General features: G+C 45.4%; 1 protein-coding gene across 1 annotated transcript in view; it reads right to left on the reverse strand.

Moving 5' to 3' along the window:
* Window positions 1–19,935, reverse strand: part of LOC144791221 (transient receptor potential cation channel subfamily V member 6-like) — a 327,745-nt gene that overhangs the window by 251,091 nt on the left and 56,719 nt on the right. The window contains exon 3 of the mRNA XM_078665874.1: window positions 19,137–19,189. Within this exon, the coding sequence (XP_078522000.1) occupies window positions 19,137–19,150 (14 nt within the window). The 5' untranslated portion in view covers window positions 19,151–19,189. The remainder of the gene's footprint in view (window positions 1–19,136; window positions 19,190–19,935) is intronic.

Below are 19,935 nucleotides of genomic sequence, written 5' to 3' on the forward strand. Positions count from 1 at the left end.
TTTCCTGCCAAAAGTTTTAAGCAGATTGCATTATTGGATGTGATTGAGAAATTGTTTGTCAAAAGTATTCTTCTTCACCTCCAGTATTTGGGCATTTGGTGATAATCTTGTCCCTGTGGAGCAGGCTGGTTTTCGTAAGCATTGTGGTACCCTAGATAATATGAAGCCCCTCCAAACTCTGATTGAAAAGTATCCCGTTGGCAAGGGTATGACTTTTACATGCTGTCTTTATAGATTTCTCCACAGAGTTTGACAGGGTTAATTGTGGGATGCTGTGGAAGAAATTGGTTGTATTAGGGACCCCCACGCATTTACTTAGGCTAATATTCGTTTGCACTCTTCTACATGGGCTCAGGTCTGATGAGAGAGAATCAGGGTTTGTCTAGTAAAGTAGAAACACAATGGGCTGAAGTAGGGGTGCTTACGGGTGCCCTTTCTCTTTTCCTTATATATATATGACTTACCTAGCAGAGTTGGACAGTGTAAGGAGGAACCACAAAACTAGGAACAATTAATCTTGGTTGTCTTCTTTATGCGGACGATGTTATTTTGCTAGATTTAACCCCGATAGGTCTACAGAAGCATCTTTTTGAGTTAGGAAACTTTGCTGATGAACATTTCCTAAAAATACATATCTCTAAGAACAAAGTTATGGTTTTAGGTTTAAATGTGTGTAGATTTAGGAAAGATTTAAATTGGCTTTTAGGGAAAGACAAGATGGAAGTGGTGAAGCTGTACGCATATTTAGGTCGAATCATTTCTAGTAACTGCTCAAATAGTGATTGTACAGACGTAAGGCATTATCCGAGGATACGGCTATTAGCAGGCTATACAAGTGTTGCAGGCAAAGACGTTTTGCCCATGTTCTGGTGGGATAGATGAATAAAATTCCTCCTTTATTGATTTATGCCTGTGAATCAATGGATGATGGGTCCTGGGCCTTTTTCGAGAAGGTTGAAGGGCATATTTGGTGCCAAATATGTAATTTGAATTCCTTAGTTGTACCTTCGGCTGCCTGACTTGAATTCAGGCTCCTCTCTACAAATGTGTTTGCTATGGCAGATGCCTGAGGTGGGGGAATAGCATAATGAATAGTGACCCGGGCTATACACAGGCTGAATTAAAATATGACATTTTTTCTTTCTAAGGGAAAGAAATGCTGTCTTCTCAACTTATATGAAAGCTCTGGATATGTTTGTAATTGGTCAAAGTAAAGTGGCACCCCTCCCAAAGCTTATTTTTAAAAATATGATTATAAAATCAATATATGAAATTAGTCGGAAAAGGGATATTGTACTGTGTACTCGGCACGTTAGGAACAATATAATAGTGGAGAGTAGCATATGTAAAAAGCCTCAACCTATGGAACCTTCCCCATGATGTGTGTAGAACTATTTTGCTATTCAGGCTGAATTTGCTTCCTCTATGAATTTTTAGACTGGAGCATGGAAATTACCCAGGGAAGAGAGGCTTTGTGACCTAGCTAAGATGTAAATCATGTGTTTTTTGTTTGTCATATCCTACATTAATTACGACGTCAATTGTTAAGACCATTGTTCTTAAAGCATAATATTACCTCGGCAGTGGAGGCCTGGAATTTTTTTTTGCACCACCTTCAGAAATAGTTTGTTAAAAAAAAATTACATTTTTGAAACAATCCTTAAATGGTTTTTATATATGACTGTATTATCTATCCCCATATTTGATGAACAATGTTTTGAGGGTAATAAGATTTTGCACAGTTTAAGAAGATTTAAGCATTTGTGTTGTTTTGTAAAGCTGATTGTACTGTATTATACAGAAGTACTGTACACGAGTTGAACTGTAAAATACTTTGAACTATTTTCTTGTTACAGTTTTATATGCTTGGATAGTTTCCGGTATTTTTTAAGAAGTGTTTCTTCTTGATTTGTTTGCACATTTGCACTTTATTAGTTCATGGGCTATTTATATAAGGAGTTCATTTGTCCATTGAATAATATTGTTGTGTATTTAATTCTGTACACAATATACTGTGTGAACTGTTTTTATAGACATTTGTGTATTTTTTCTATGTGGACCCCTTTGAGTTCCAAATCATATTAAACTTGACTTGTGGCTTAGCATATATGACAGGGTTAGCCTTGCAGTTCCTCCAGTATGTCTCAAGTCTTGGACAGCAGACTAGTGTTTTGCCTGCTGAGCTGCCAGGACAAGTTGGGTTGTAGAGTGACTGTACTTTCCCATCATCCTTACATGTTCTTTACCTTTCTTTTTTTCTTTGTGCCACAATTTGTTGCAGTTACACTCACTGCACAGTGGCATATTCTTCAATGCTGTGCCATGTGCTTGCTGTGTTTTACACCAGTCATTGTTTGCCCTGTTGAATTGTGTGCATGCCCTCTTAAAGGTGTCTGAATTGCTTTACGTTTTTAATTTGTAAAAATACCTATGCCACGGTTGAGGCAGCATTATTTTTTTATAAATCGTGTTTGGATTGTCCTGTGTTCCTGTATTTATTTGTGCACATTGTTTTCCCAACTTTTTAACTTTGTCTGTTGCTGTCCGTTTAATGCCGAATGTAGTAACGTTAATGCACTAATGCTCATTTATGATGTGATATTGGGTAATTTATTTTTAGGGCGAATCTGGACAGCGCATGCGCTCCTCTGCAATGCATGATATAGTAGAGTATGGTCTTGAAGCCCCACCCAGTCTCTGCCCATATTTTTTGATTGGCTTGTGTCATTGTCCTTCTTCAATGCTGGCTTCAGATTCCTTTTTTAATTTTATATAGCGCAAACTAGACCCGTAGATATCAGGTATCAGAGCACTTTACATGAGCACCAGTTTTATTACAGATGGACACATTCATTTTTGTTAGGCACGGGGAGATTAAGGGCCAGATCTATGAAGCCCTTTTCCCGTTTGCAAACAGGTGGATTCTCAGAACCAGCCCGTTTGCTAATGGGAAAAAGCCTTTTGCACGGTATCATCCCAAAAGGCCCTCGCAAATTAGGGAATCGCAAACTTTGCGATTCCCTATTTTGCAAATGCATTTAAGGACTCAAATTTGCTATTCCTTAAATGCAATGCAGGAAGCACCCAGCTTGTGCGATTGTCCCTTAAGAAATCGCAAATTACCACCAACTTCAAGTTGGTGGTAATTAGCGATTTCTTTGAAAAATGCACTTTTTTGCATTTTTCAAAGTGCCATGAGGCACGCATACGTACTTTAGGGGTGCTACAGGGTGTCCTTTTGACACCCTTGCACCCTTGAAATTGCATTTGCAATTTGCGAGTACCTAATGGGTACTCGCGAATTGCGAATGCCTTCCTATTCATTCATATGGGCCTTTAGGGCCATCGGAATAAATGGGAAGGTATTCCTTTTGTTTAAAAATTGCTTTTTATTGACATTTTCATAAATAAAACAACAGAAGACAAAATGGGAAGGTATTCCTTAATTGCAAATCGCAATTTGTGATTCACTTTTAAGGAATAGTAAAGAATTGCAATTATTATTGCGATTCCTACATACATAGCATTTTGCGAGTCCTTAATGGTGATTCGCTAAAAATCGCTATTAAGGACTCGCAAACTGCTAGGATGCTACATCTGCCCCTAAGTGATTTGCCCAGGCTCACAGGATGATGAGCGTTGTTGCCGAGAGTCGAACCGGGTTCCTCAGCTTCGAGGTCGAAGGCTCTAGCCATAAGGCTACATCCTCTCCTTAATAGTCGTTAGTCCCTCCTTAGTACAGCCTTGTCTTCATTTGTAATACCCTATAGTGTGCACCTGTGGCTGAGGGTCGGCAAGATCCTGAGGAGGTGGCTGTCACCCACAGTGGTGTAAGTCTGAAAACACCACACATCCACCCAGAGAGGTGGAAGACTGAGCACCACACACCGATGACATCTCACCTCCACATCCCTAGTCCACAAGAAGCCCATCAAGGCCCCATTAGCTCCTGTATACACAGGCTGGCAGGATCTGACTTGCAGAACCCTTGCCCGTGCTCGGCAGTGGGTAGAGAGCCATGGGAAGGACAGAGCTCCTGTCTGGAGTCCAGTGCTGCAGTGAGTGGACCTGGGTAAACTCTAAAATTAAAGCCCTGCTGTTCCTTTCTGATGATGCCTATTCTGGAATGTCACTTATTCACACGTGACTACCCAACCCCTTCTTCCTAGCTGCAACCAGACCTGACCCTCCAAAACACAAGCATCAATCAATGCAATGCACTTGCAGGAACGCAGGATCGCAGTCGCAATATCCGTTCACAACGTAATGTCTTGCAACCGCTGCACCCTAAATACAGCAGCAGCCTTGGCCCTACCACAGGGATCAAGACATGATTCATTATGATATTATATATAATATTTATAAAATATATGATGTTTAGGTGAGCCACACCAATACTTCATAGACAAAAGTTGCAGTTGAGCTTTTTGCAATTGCTGTTCATTTCTAATTTCCTGCTCAATAAGGTCCTCTAAGTTGTTTATCGCCACACAATATCCGGTTTTGTTTAGCATTACTCCATATGGACATAAACAAAACATTCCAGTCTCCTCTAACCATTCCAAGCTTCAAATCGGGTAAACTGTGAGAAAAAGTGGTGATGAATGTTCAAGGCAACAGCAAACCAACCCTCTCCATTCCAGCCTCTTGAGAAATTCCCAAGCTAAGCAGCTACAAATTACTTCAAACAGAAACAGTGCTAATTCATCCATTTGCCGAACGATGAAGTGGCCAGGCAGCCAGAAGATAACTGTGGGTGCGCTAGTGTAAATTACGTGAAAGGGGCACAAAGTGTGTGCAAAAAATGTTTGTGCGAGAGTGATAGTGGTATTTTTTATTGGGCCTTATCACAAACATTCTGCTGTTTTAATTAGTTTCAAGCTCAAAAGAACAATTTTTCAATGTGAAACTACCCCTTGTATTTGGAAAAAGTCATTCTAATTTTAACTCCATCAGTCACAATGAGCCATGGAGCCTGTAGGTTCTCCAAGCAGCTTGCCTGAAGAGTGTAGTATTCTTTTGATGTTGCCTTGTATTGGCGGGGAAGCAGTGCAGATGGAAACTGCCACATGAAACGTAGCACAGTCCCGTCCTTTGAGATGAATGCTTAAATTTAAAATATCTGCGAGTGTTCACACACAAGGCCTGTCTGATAATCAGTCAACTGCGTGATTTACATCTAAGGTTACTACAAGAATGGGGATGCTAGAGCCAGGGGTCCTACAGTGGACCAATTTGCGCTAGAAACACAAACATAGATAACCTGCAGGAACTTCTGTCCATACGTGTGTCACTGCATTCTGCCTAAAACTTGTACTCCAACTGCAGAGAAGTGCTGTAACCTGACCTTTTTCATTTGCAGATTCTGCAAAAAGAACAACATGCCGGTTTACATATGTGGAAAAGCACGGTCACTGGCAATTTACTCTGGTAACCCATAAATTGGGAGGTCAGGTGTGGCAGAGCAAAGGGGCCGTTGAGTCACGAGATGCTGAGCTTGAATAGCAGAGTTGACAGTTAACATACATTTATTTGCTGCAAAGAAATTGGTGAAGAGCACACACACAATAGTAAATCTGTTCCAGATAAATCAATAGCGACTTGTTGTAGTATTATCTACTACTCTCTTACCTGTGACCTGCAGTCTCCTTGGCACTGGTTCCATTAGATCGCTGGCAAATAATGTGTTTTGATGGGCCCCCGGCCCACGCCAAGAGCATCAGCATGCAATGCAAATGACAAGTCAAAAGGAATAATTTATGACCTACTTTTGCTGTGTTTTCATTTCAGTGCATGCAAGTAGTTAACAGAAAGCAGCTACGCACTTTTTTATTACTTCGACGTTGTCGTATTAAGGTTATTGCTGAGACCGGAACTTTCCAGGACCCAGTCTGCCTTGCCGTCAGCTCACCCATCAGCCTGCACTCAACTGTAATAATTAACCAATGTGAAAGAAAATGCTCCTTGAAAGGCAGGTGTGTACTACTGACATCGCTAACGTGATGCAGTCATCATGCCTGGACCAGGGAGGGCCATCCTGCAGGAAGGGAGACAACACAGGACACAGTACAGGTAGGTAAATTTCTTTTTAATAAATAAATATTGGGCTCATCTCTGTGGGGAGAAAAATACAATAGCCCCGGCTCTGTTAAAAAAGTGCCGGTGCTTAGCACCTGAAAGCTCCTGCACAAATTAAGCACTGTTTGTAATCTCCCATGGGGACACCCCCTTTTACACGTGTTGTTGCATGGCAAGCTTCAATTACAGCCTCCAAGCACTATTTCATTTAGTGGTTTTCGCATGCCTGCTGTTGCAGGCAGGACCCGCTCGTAAGGTTCTTTTTTTTTTTTTACATAGCACTGCACGCCACGCCACACTTTTAGTGGCGCCCATGCCTTTCCTTTATGTGCTACATAAAATGCGGGCGCATGTTTTTTTTAACTATATATTTAATTCTTTTTTTTTTAAATTACCGTATGCCGCACTTACACTTTAATGTCGGCCGCGCCCCTTTCCTTAAACGAGCCGAGTCTAAGGAAAGTGGCGCGGCCACCATTAAAGTGAAAGCGCGGCATGGGGGGCTTTTACAAAAAAAAGCATTTGTTTGTCAACTTGACAAATGAATGCTTTGTTTTGTAAAAGCGCCCCATACCGCGCTTTCACTTTATGGCGGCCATGCCCTTTTCTTTAGACACTGCTTATCTAAAGAAAGGGGCGCTGCCATCATTAAAGCACCGCATGGGCGTTTATACAAACTAGCATTTGTATTGCAATAGGTGTCGCATTTACAAAACTTTCATAAATGGAAGACCTACTGCATTGCAAATACTTGTTATGGGTGTGTTGTTGTTTCACACCTGCCTGACATTTCTTGTGTTTTGGTCCTCCCAGTTTGTGGTGCTCTGAATTGATGCAATTGTGAAACTAAAATTAATAGCTAGGAGTATTGAAGCTCATGTTGGGGATTATAATAAAGATCATTGCAATGACTAAAATAAAAAACATCTTTCAGCTCGCGTGCTAAAGCCATGTATCTGGAAGCTGTGAGTATCCGTAAACTATTGGATGTTGCTGCATTTTCAAAAGTAGGAAGAGTTGCTATTTATTGGGGCTGCTCAAACTGAAGGGTAAAAATGCCTAATTTAAATTAGGTTGACCAGATCTCATCGTAAAATAACTGCAGATCAGGGAAACCACATGAGATACAATTCTACTTGTTACGCCACAGTCAAGGTTTAGATGTACTGCTTATGTTCAGTACAGGAGAACTAGTCGCTATGAAAGGCACTGTACAAGCATGGCCCAACATACCACAACAGCCGTAGTGGAAGAGGTGTGGAGCAGCGGCCAGGGTGCCTGACTCTGGACCACAGGGCTCACGGTTCAATCTCTGGCTCCGGCTGCAGGTTAGCCCAGCATCATGTGACTCTGAGCAAAAGCTCGCTTAATCTTCTCCACGGCCCCCAGCGCCTTGACACCCTTGGGTAATTGTGCGCTTTACAAATACTGGATTTCATTGTCATTTTTAATCCAGTTCCCCACACCAAGCAGACAACTCAGCTAGAATAACCTTTTGCTCAGCCACGTCCCCCACAACCGCAAAGCCAAAGCTGCGGGCAGCACCTTTTCCTATCTGCCTTCAAAGCCTGGAAAGAACCCCCTTCCACATCAGAGCCACCATATTCATCACAGATTTCTGAAAGGAAATGAAAACCTGGGGGCATATTATCAAGAACAGGCGATACAATTATCGCCAGGAAACTGCCGCTAAAGCGGCGATAGTGTGCTTGAGAATATGCCCTTGTGAATTCCCATAGCAGCCCAGGTTCTGGTGTTAACCTGGGCTGCTATGGGAATTCACAAGGGCATATTATTAAGCCCATTATCGCCGCTTCAGCGGCAGTTTCCTGCCGATAAAGGGGCGATAATTTTATCGCCTGTTCTTGATAATATGCCCTTCGGCTCTTCCAATAGGCTCCAGTCAGGGCAGCTCCATCCTTCTTAGGCACCAGGACACCCTGCCAGGTGATATGCATGCCATACAAATTAACATAACATTTGTATCCCTGTAAGGTCAATTAGACAGCAGTCACAATTAGAGTTACATTTCTAAGTCACAACACATGGCACCATTTAGTGTTTTGAGAGGAGGATGTTCCAAGACATTTAGCCATGTAGTTCTTCACAGTCTGCTGCATTACACTGATTATTACTGCCATCTCCCACCTACGTACTAGCCATTCCTTCCCTGCAACTCTAGGCATAACCTCTTGTCCATTTTGTCAGTGCTGCTCTTACAGGTTTAAACAAAATATGTTGTTTCATTCCTAATCACTGTTGGAGCTGGCCCTTTTTGCAGGTTTATACCCAAACTTTTTGCCTCCTATTTTTTCTGACCCTCTTTCTGTAGGCTTTAGGACTCTGGACACTTTACTACTGCAAATCATAGAGTATATATGCTCTCTGTGTAAATTGTGATTCTGATTGGTTATCTATGATTTGCATAGTTGATTTACTGGTAAGTCCCTAATAAAGGGAACTGTGTGTGCCCAGGGCCTGTAAATCAAATGCTACTAGTGGGCCTGCAGCCCTGGTTGTACCACCAACATGAGTCTCCCTGTAAACATGTCTGAAGCCTGTCATTGCAGTGTCTGTGAGTGCAGTTTTAAACTGCCATGTCGGCCCGACAAGTGCACCCATTTGCCAGGCCCTATCCTTCCCTTTTACTACAAGTAAGGCAACCCTCAAGTAGGCCCAAGGTACCCCTACTGGCAGGGTGCAGTGTATGCGAAAGGTAGGACATGTACTGGTGTGTTTTACATGTCCTGATAGTGAAATACTGCCAATTTCATTTTTCACTATTGCAAGGACCAGCTCTTCCTTAGGTTGTGATTGGAGCTGCTTTGTAGCATTTTACAAGTGTGACTTTTAATTAGGAACAGCTAGAGATTTGGAGTTTGGGCTCTTTGAGCTCAGATTTTAAAAACAGATCTTTTTAGTAAAATCCAGGGTTATCCAGGGGTTATCTTGAGTGTGTAATCCCTTATCGTGACTAGTAGGAAGGGTCCCTACCAGGACAGGCAATATACCACTGCCAACTAGAGACCCACATTTCTAACATTCAACTGTTTGAAATCAAGCTGATATGTAACACACAGTATGTTGTACTAGCTCAGGGTTAGGGACAGTGCACTTTTTATGTTATATCTTTCAGTAAAAAATGCAACACTACAAATAAAAGTGGCTTACTTTAGCAAAAGGAGCAGGAGTTCTAGCAAGGATTTTCCTGCGACTATTGCAACCGTTCTTGTTACATTAAAAATACGATACTGTGTGAGGAGGCAGATAAGTCCTCTGAATGAGTCAGTACTTGAATCACAACTTGTAATATTAGCAACATTCATAACTGTCAGTTGTGATCTGCTTACAAATTATTTCTTAAAGCAGGATATGAGACGTCTGAAATGGTATATCTTTTCCAGCCCACATTAAACTATCTGCATTGACCATGTCTGAAAAAATGCACTATGAATATCAGACTTCTGCAGGTTCAAAAGGAAGCCTAATACACCCTGCAGCAGGAAGCGGTCATATTCCCCCCTAAACAGGTAGGGACTTGAAAATCCCACCAATTGAATTACAGGAGTTCCCATATAATGCGAATCTCTGTTCTGAATAATCTTTGGAGTCCATTACCCAATTCACAACTATCCTGCGTGTCTCCAAGAACAAAAGGCTCCTGGCCAGTCCTCCGAGTCAAAGGGCCACCTGGATCAAGACCTTAAATTCCTGGAAGCTCTGAAGAGCAGAGATTAGTAATTATTTTCAGACCCTATAGCATGGGGGAACAGAAAAGCCCCCAGTTTAATAATGTGGCTTCTGGGCATTGTGGTGAGAAGGCAATGGCAGCTGGAAGTTGTGAAATCTAGGGTTTGTGCTAGACTTTGCAACAGATGTCCACAAAAAGACAGAATTGCATTCAACTTACTTGAATGCTTTGAATTAATTTCAGATCCATATGGAGCAGTGTTTCCCAATCTGTGGTCCACGGACCCCCAGGGGTCCATAACACATTCCCAGAGGGTCCTCGGGCAGCAGTTTTGAAAGCACTGCAAAGTTCCTTGTGTAAATAGCAGTTTTCGAGCAACAATAAAAGTGTCAAGATAACACCAGTGATTAATATATTTGCTGGAGGGAGATGAGAGTTTTGTCCAGTGGCAGCTTTGACTTATCTAATGTAGCACAGAGGGTTAATATGCCTAATGCAGAGAAAGTGTAACATGCATGTATTATAAAACACTGTTTTTTGTGCATAGGTCAGTGGGATACTACTTTTGTCACAAAGATTCTTTTGTTATTATGAAGTTCATAAGTGACAATCGTAATCTAGCACAGTGACCTATAAACTGTCATCAAAGAGCTGCTTGTAAACTGCATGGTACAAGTTAGCAACTTATATTTTTCCCAGTCTTTCATTTTCCTGACGCTGCTGAAAAAGGTTTATTAGGGTGGAAATACATTTTTATTGTCAAAGTCAATGTTAACCACTGTGGTATGTTCTGAATCCTGAGTTTGTGCTTCTCCAGACCAAGCACTTTTTAAAATCTGCCAACCAGGGGGGCGTGGTCTTGACGTGAATAGTGTGAGATGTGCGCTGAGTGAGCTCCTGCAAGCCGCCACCTTTAGCTGCTTGCAAAGTGGAGCTGGGACCTCGTTGGTGCCACAAATCGGTGGGCGCAAGGGTGGCAAAATGGTTGAGGCGCCCCCTGGAGGGCAGACGCCGGCCTGGGCTGACCCGGCGCTGGGTGTGGCTCTCCCAACCTTCACGGCTGAACTCGGCGGCAGCCGCCACCATTTTGTCTCCTGCGGCCCCGGTCCTCTTCCAGCCCTGCACGCCGCCATTTGCCCTTCATGATCCTGCTAAAGACACTGCTGACCTGCGGCGAGCGCCAGACCCAGCGTGGGGCTTCCTCAAGCCCAGGTTGCAGCTCCGCTAGGGGCAACTCTGGTGCCCTTGCATGTAACAGCCACCATCTTGGGCCTACCTCTATCCCCGGAGCAGACACGGCCTCCTAAACGGCTGCCAAGACCTCTCATCACCCCCGCCCTTCCCTGCACCGGCTGGTGGGACCAGGGGACCGAGGTGCTCCAGAGGGGTGCCTGGCGATCACTGACCCATAGAGGGGCTGAATGCGACCCCGCAGGGGTCCGGCCTGTAGGCAGCGACCTCCCCCGGCCTTCTTGCTTGACTCCTGTGGCCCCACCGATTAACACGCTTGGACTTGGCCCTGCATACCTCTCCCTGGACTTTGCTCCTCGCTAGCTGCACGTGTTGCCGGCATGTTGGTGCTGCCTCTGGCCTGTCCCAGTGGCATCCTAGGCCCCACGGAGTCCCCGGCAGATTCTACGGACGAGGGGCCAGTAGTGTGTGCCTTCTGTTGTTGGTGTGCCCTACGCATATCCTGACTTCCCGGGCCCGTCTTTCCTGGGTCGGCACTCAGTCACCCTGTTGCTGGGTTGCTCTTTTGTTGGACCCTGGACTCACGTGGGAGTGGCCTGGACTGAGGGGTTTCCCCTTTAGCGCCCATCATACAAGAGACAATTCTCTCTGCAATTTCTCTTCTCCTAGAGGCCAGCACCGACCGGCTGTGGGTAATTCTTTCGCCTCTCCTAGACTAGAGGCCCCAATGCTGCTGTCTGCCCGCAACCTGGCACGCTGTGACACGACATTGGTTCTGGACTCCCGAATGCTTTCTACACGGCCTGCTTGTGGAGTGGCTTGTGGCGGCTCTGGCCTCCGCGCTCTGGTTGTATAGCGGTTGGCCTCTATGGCGACAAGGCCTCTGCGGTGTTATTGACTTCTGCAACTTTGACAGTCCACCCTCCTCCCCATAGCCTGCGGCTCACTGCCTGCAGTGCCCTCTGAGACGGATTACACCTTACTGCTCGTGGGCTTCAGAAACCCTTGGATTACCCCCAAAGCCCCCCGCTTGCTTCGGCCACCTTGTCAGGGACCGTACAGCGAGAGGAGATGACGCGCACTAAAACCGGGAAGTAGTCTGCGGCGCCCCAGAAGGACAACCCGGTTGCCACACTCTGGATCAAGCCGGGCCCTGCTGCTCCTGGTGCAATGGCATCGTCTGTCGGAGAAGATTCGGCGCCAGTAACGCAGTCTTTCATGGCTAACCTTATGACGGAGCTCAAGTCTAAAATAGGCTCCTTTCGCTCGAAGGTCCATTCCTGTGTCCGGGAACTCAGGAAAGAGGTCACCGTCTTGGAGAGAGAGTGGATGGCCTCAAAAAGACCGTGGAAGCCCGTACGGAGGACCAAGAACATCTCTGGCAGCGGCTGGCCACCCTAGGAGAGCAGCATATTGATCTGCAAGTAAAACAGGAAGATTTGGAATACCGGAGCCGGCGCTACAATCTCCGTATTAGGGGTATTCCAGTTGGAGCGGAGGGGTCAGACATCATGACATTTGTGGCACAGCTATTACATGAAATCTGGGGTGATGACTATGTCTCCCCACCGGCCCTAGACTGGGTGCACCGAGTCTCTGGCCCCTCTAACCGAGCAGGCCTCATTCCCGACATCCTGAACTGGGTCCACTTTTTTACTGAGAAGGAGGCAATTCTCAAGGCGGCGCGTTCCAAACCGGAGCTCACTTACAAAGGTACCACCTACAGATTTTTCAAGACCTGGCCCCCACCACACTGCACAGACGCTGAGAGTTCAAAACAATAACGGACAAGCTGCGGAGCCTGAACATCCAATATCAATGGGGCCACCCCTTCGCACTGATTTTTCAGTGTGAGTCTAAACGTCGGATGGTGAGATCATTCCAAGAAGTGGCACAACTTTTGCACCTCTCTCTCACGCCGTCATCAAGCGCAACATTCCTGTCCTCCCACGCCCTGGAGCCTGCTAAGCCGTCTTGGTCCAAGGTATGGCGCCTTAGGAGAACCTCACACCCAGGAGAGCAATCGGCCTCTCAAGCTAAACAGGACATCAGCCAACACATCCGCTCCATGGAGGAGAGCCACTCTCTAGCTAGCTCCTGCCCTTCCACGCCATGAAAGAACAGATGTACGCCTCTACCTGTTTCACTCTGACGCACCGTGAACACCCGATACCTGGAACGGATGGGCCAGTGCTCCACCCTGAGTCTGGTGATGTCCTGGCACCTCCCTTTAAGGGTTGGTGATGCAGGGCCCCCTTCCTCACCATCACGCTCTGCCCCTGGCAGATACCACCCCCTGCCCCTGGGAGAGTGACTTCACCGGGATGACCTGTGCCCTTTGGCCGCGATTATCCCTAGACTGGAACAGGACACTGGCCCTGTTGGCCAATGTTGTGTTTTTTGTATTTTGATCTCTTGTTCTTCACTTTTTTTTCTTCCTCCTCTTTCTTCTCTATCTCTCTCTCTGGCGGGTGAGGGTACCCCCCACGACGGCTGCCCCTTCTCCATGGAAGCAACATCCCTCTGCATCTCTCTCCCATTGAAACTCCCTGCTCCCTACAAAGGTGTTACGGACCGCCCCTGGCACTGACACACCCCATTGCCACTGTTCCTTACCTGAAGATCCTGTCCCTCAATGTTAAGGGACTTAACTCCCCTTACAAACAACACCAGATATGACGCTACCTCTTACAGCAAAATCCGGACGTCATCCTCCTACAGGATACTCACCTACTGAAGGTTGACTCCGCTCGAATGGCCCACCCTCAATATCCTCTTCAATTCTGGGCTACAGCCCCCTCTAAAATGGCTGGAGTGGCAATACTCTGCAGACTTGGCATCAGGCAGGGGAAATCCAAAATAATCCATAGTCGCGATGGTCGCTTTCTCAGGGTGGGGGTCAAGATCGGACACCGCTCCTTTACATTGTGCAATGTTTATGCACCTAATCAGGCGCAAGACTCGTTCCTCCGGGTGCTCCTACGAGAGCATACACCGCAGGCAGATCCTTCACTAATCTTGGGGGGAGACTGACATGGTATGGGACGCCGCAATGGATCGCAGTGACACCTCATTTCATGGGACAAGGACTATGTCCTCGGCCCTAAAGAGGCAGCTGTCGGATCCAGGCCTGCTAGATTCCTATCACTATCACTCTCCTGATGTACGCGACTACTGTTACTACTCACATGTACACCGCTCATACTCGCGTATCAACCACATTTTTATCTCTCATGCCCTGATCAGCGAGTCGCTCTCTGCCTCCATGTCCGACATCTCTGTCTCAGACCATGCCCACCTCGAACTCCTCCTGTGGGATCCGGCTGCTTGTGCCCCTCGGGCCCCTCGTTGGCGTCTACCTCTGCATATTCTCCGGGACCCAGTGGATGTGGCGAGTCTGCGAACTACCATTGAGTCTTATTTCACAACTAATGATATTCCTGAAACCCCCTCCCCGATAGTGTGGGATGCTTTCAAGGCCACGATCCGCAACACATCTCTTGCAATTGCATGGGCGCGAGAAGCACGCCTCCTGGAAGACAACCTCTCTCAGGACATTAAGGTCCTGGAGAGACAGGATCAGGAGCGCCTCTCACTTGTGCATAAAAGACGCCTGGCGAATCTCCGCGGCCAGCTGCGCTCCCTTCAAACTAATAAAGCTGAAAGGGTTCTTCTAACGCTGAAGCAACGTTATTTCGAGGGGGGAGACAAAGTGGGTACGGTCCTGGCTAGGCGTCTGCAGGCACGCACTGCCAAAGCACATGTAGCCAACGTCATGACTGGCAATGGCACGAGGGCCACTACTGAGGCGGCTAAATGAGACGCCTTCCATACATATTATTCTGCACTATGTGTCGAGGACACGCTGCCTCCAGGCTGGGTGCAAGCTGTTCTAGACAACTGCACCTGGACGCCCATCAGGCACTATCACGCTCAGCAGCTGGAAGAGCCCCTTACCCAAGAGGAGCTGGTGAGGGTAAACAACGTTTACCACAAATCTTTTTCCCCGCAGGGAATCACAACGCGGTTGTTACAACGACCACGTTGTGATTCCGCATACCATTACTCCGCAAGTAGGAACAATGACTTGCGGAGGGGGGGAAGGTGTTGTATTTAAAATCCAACACCTTCCCTATTGTCCACACAGACTGGAGTTGGAATAGTAAATTATACTATTCCAACATCCAGCGCACCCCCTCCGCAAGTCGTTGTTCCGACTTGCGGAGTAATGGTATGCGGAATCACAACGCGGTCGTTGTAACTACCGCGTTGTGATTCCCCGCGGGGAGAAATACAGCGGGATAATGACATACATTCGCTGGTGAGTGCTCTGAAGGATTTACTCCTTGGGAAATCACCGGACCTGGACGGTCTTCCCCTGTCCTTCTATCGACTCTTCTTGCCACAGCTTCAACCCCACTTTTTGCGTCTTTTTAACTCATTTACTGACACTGCTGGCATGTCCCCCTCTATGGGGCTGGCGGAGATTGACCTCATACCCAAACCGGGCAAAGACCCCACCCTTCCTGGGACCATTAAGAGCACGAAATATGTCGACATAGTACATTCCACATACACACTTGCACAGTATCTTATAGATACTAAGGGTCATTACTACCCTTCAGCAGCCGCCAACCTTTTTTTTTTTTTTTTTAACTGTGACAGAGGGATCTCTTTCATTAAACCTACTCATTACAGATACCCTCTAGCCACTTCACTTTTAACTACCTACCACTTCACAAGCACTACCTTGTACTTATCATACAGCGTATAAATAAAAAGCTCTCCACCAAAGCCACCCTTCAGGGGACCCAAAGGGCATTGCAGCACCAGCCATACGAGGAACACCACCTTATGATGAAGCGTGACATCCCTCGGGATGTTTGAGGGAACCAAGTAATAGTCACTTTGACTTTCCTTCTTATCTCTCTAAAACGACTCCCTCTGTCTTCATTATTTGGGAGCATGGGCATTAGACCTTCATCAAGATCCTTGTCCCCCTCCTTCTCTTTTTTTGTTTACAAATTAACTGTACCAAAATGTTTCACCTCCTCAAAGAAACATGCGCAGTGTGCCCACAGCTGCAACAACCTTCTTTGCAAAAAGATTAACAAAGCAGTGTTAACTACTCTGAACAGTAATAGTTTCACCCGGAGAGCAGGTATTAGCCTCCTATACGGCCTTAGATAAGACTCAGTGACTATGTTGCCTCCGATATTTTCACCGTGGCAATAGGGCCGCTTATCACAATGGTACAAGATATGTCTGGGGGGGGGGGAATAAATCCTGTGGTCGACATTTTATTGTTTACCTTACGACAGGTGTCAAGTTCCTTATAAACCTACATTCCTACAGCCTCCTACATTCCTAGTTCCTCGTGCTCTAGATAGACCCTTACCCGTGCCAGACTAAATTAAATTCCACATGGAATAGAAAACAATTAAGGGAATACTGCTACCCCCACCCTCTACCCCTTTGATGACTGGAGCCTGATAGATGCAGGTCCATGCTCATCTCAGCAAAACCGAGCGTGCCTGCCTGAGGCCTCTGGTACGTGCTGACTTCCACTGCTCCGGGGGCACCGCCGCCTGCACTGACATCCCATGTGCTGCGACACCTGCCAAGCTGGCCATCCTGCCACTCCAGGTCAGATGCACCCAGGGCACAAGTCCTATAAAAAGAAGTGGGGGGACTGGCAATATGCAAATTACCTCATGACGTCACATGCTGAACGACGTGTCCCGGTGTCTGTAAATGACAATGGGAAACGTTCAGCATATTTCTGTGGGGCCCAGCTTCTTGGCAGGGGGGACGCGTCCACCCTATGAATAGAGTGGGGGGACGCCGTGTACCTGCGTGTACCACCGACTCGAGCCCTGGCTGGGCTGCTTTCCTAGGCACTGCTGGCCCCATTGTCCTGGTTGCCCACTGATGGACTCCGGGAACTGTAATCCTGGCTGCATGCGCCTGTATGTCGGGATCAGTGTCCTGCTCCGGGTCTTGGTTGCCTGCCTCTCACTATCTCAAAAGGAGAACATCCAGTCATATCATTTTCTGTGGTCTTTATACATCCATACTGTTCTGAAAACTTCTAATTCCCAGTCCCTATTATCTCTGAAGGCTAACTAAATGGCTGCCTTCATCACTCTGTTGAACCTCTCGATCATACCATTCCCGCTAGGATTGTGTACAGAATAGGTATAATGTTGGACCCCAATCCTATTAAATTACACCATAGCTATGATAGATACAAATTGTACCCCATTACCAGTGATGAACAGCACAGGCAACCCTTCACTAATTAACACCTTGTCCAGGAATTCCAGCATACATACATCTCCAATTCCTTGCTGCAACTCTCTGATACCAGCACCAACATTCTGGAATCTGAAGAAGGTGCTAGCAGTCAAAGTAGAATCAACACAACTGGATGGCTTGCAACTTTTCTATTTCCACAATGAGGTGTTAAATGGAGGGTTTAACTCCACATTGGAAACAAGCATTAGCAATGTTTGTTTCACCTTTGGGACCGATTGGTTTTAACAAATGGTTATAGCCATGCTGTACAGCTTCCCTGTTGCTGGGCAAAACATGGATTAGAAAGAAGAAAAACAAGCATTTGCAATGCAATCGGTCTCGCCTTTGAGACCTTGTATGTATTTAGCTATGCAGCACATTAGCCAGGTTCCTGAAACATCAACTGTTCTTTAACACGGAGGGAAAATAAGCACCAAACTGCCTGACACACTAGGTATGGGAACATATGGAGAGAAATATTGCCTTTCAACGGGAAATGGCACAGTCCAAAGTTCTGTTTTTAATATAAAAGCAGGGCCTTCGGTGGGAACATCACTGAAAATACAAGATTTGAAAAAGATATTATCTACAGGTGGTCATGGAAGACAATTTCTATGGACTGGAATCTAGAGAATGCTAAAGTGAATCTGGTATTTCACTGACCTCTGCTGGTCGTTTTCTATCAAGACAGTTAAATAGAGGCAGTTGAACAGAAAAAAAGTCCCTAAGGGAACGCAGACATGTCCTAGGGCTGATCTCCAGAGCCCACAAAGTACATACATATGTATGATATACAGGAGGTCTCGAATGCTCGACCTAAAAAACTAAGAAGCAGACAGCCATGTCTTTTTCTAAGTGTACGCACCAAGCACGCGGCCACCTGCAAAATGACACAAGCTACTTTTTTGTAATTGGTTATCGTCCCACATTGGATCGTTAATCAAAGATGAAAGAAAAGTAGCATGGTTGAATGGAAGGAGCAAAGGTGGCAGAAGCAACTCAGACAAAGGGCATAATCACGGAGGGAGGGGGGTGTGAATGCAATACAAGGGGGAGGAAGGAACATGGGTGCCGAAGTGGGGGAAGCAACACAAAGGGTGCGGGGAGGAAAGCACAACATCTTGCAGCACAAAGTGCATGCTCTGAAGCATACCACAAAATGATGGGGCCCCCCTGCAGATTGGGCTCAATGGGGGCACCCTGGACATTTGGGCCTCCACCACACTGCAGGGGCCTGCTCGGTAAAGCAGAGTGACTTTACAGAGAGTTTAACAATTTCTTATTCCATGCTACTGCATGCCTAGCATACATTCTGCAAGGCATGCAATGTCATGGCTTATGGGGTAAGGGGGCCCCCTCCAAAACAAGAAACCCTGAGGGCCCTCTGTTCTGGGGTGGGGCTGTGGGGGTGTCAGTTACACCCCTGCCCATGCGCTGTGTAGTGTGCGATATCTAAAAAGTAGCCTGATGTACAAGGTATATTTCTTTTATTTTTATTTCCATGGGGGAAAATATTGTTCCTACATAAAGGAAACCACTCATCAAAGCCCTTGCATGAGATCTACTACTTTGTAACTGTACACAGCTGTGGCGTACAAATATGCAATAGTAAAACCAATTACAGTTGACAGTTATTGTTTTGCGTAATTGGAGCCACTTTCAGCAATAAATGTATGTGTACAGCCTTAAACCGCTTTGTTATACTTGCAAGATATGCTTAAATCTCTAACATCAAATATCAAGAAAAATAGTGTTTAAAACAACTTCAGATTCTTACTGAATTCATAGTAAGCAGTAGCTCCTAAAAATGTTTTCTTCTTTCAATTTATTGAATTTAAAGTTTTTCGAAATGTCATTTACATAATTCAAATCAACTTACCTTGAGTCTTCCATAATGGGAATATGTGTGTTTCTTCAAGAGGCATTCACAACCTAAGAAAATACAAAAGGCATTCGTTTTGACGACAATTCTTTTTTGTTTATCATAGAGCAGCATCTGGTTACCAATGGGCCCACAAACACAGGTAGCTGTTATGCCAATACAAAGTGTAGCCTACCAGTATTTTCTAATTACCTATAATGAAAATACAATCTTTAGATTTTTTTTATTGCCATATACACTTTATATTTTTCAAGTGAATAATATATAACGTGAATCAACGGAAATATCTCCCGTCTAAATAATAAAAAAAACATTTATAAAGCCTACCCCTCGTATAAAATGCTGCAGGATTATACAGTGCCTAATTGGTGTACAGCGTCCAATCAGTGCAGAGTTAAATGAAGTACTGATGGTGAAAAATGATGCAAAAATGTTAATCAGCCCAACATTGACTATGAGGGCTTCCTTCATAAAGACATTAGTATATCTGCACCCTCACATGGATGAACGTTTACATATTTCAACAAAATATACAACTTTTCCAGGTTATGCCTGAAAACCAGAGCTACTTATGGTTTTTCAGGCATGATCCTGGAAAAGTTTTGTAACCTTTTTTTTTTAAAACAAAACATTTTTTACATGGTTTATAGTGTGACATGTAAAAAAAATAGCACACCAAATGCATTTACTTTTCACTGTATCTTAACTCCAGAAGGGAAATAAGTTTCTCGAATTCCCGTGAAGAAAGCTTTTCCTCCTCAAGGGATTTTTGGGGAGGGGAGTGTCCCTTCCTTTT

This window comes from Lissotriton helveticus, chromosome 11, assembly GCF_964261635.1.
Source record: "Lissotriton helveticus chromosome 11, aLisHel1.1, whole genome shotgun sequence".
In the NCBI taxonomy this organism is placed as follows: Eukaryota; Metazoa; Chordata; class Amphibia; order Caudata; family Salamandridae; genus Lissotriton; species Lissotriton helveticus.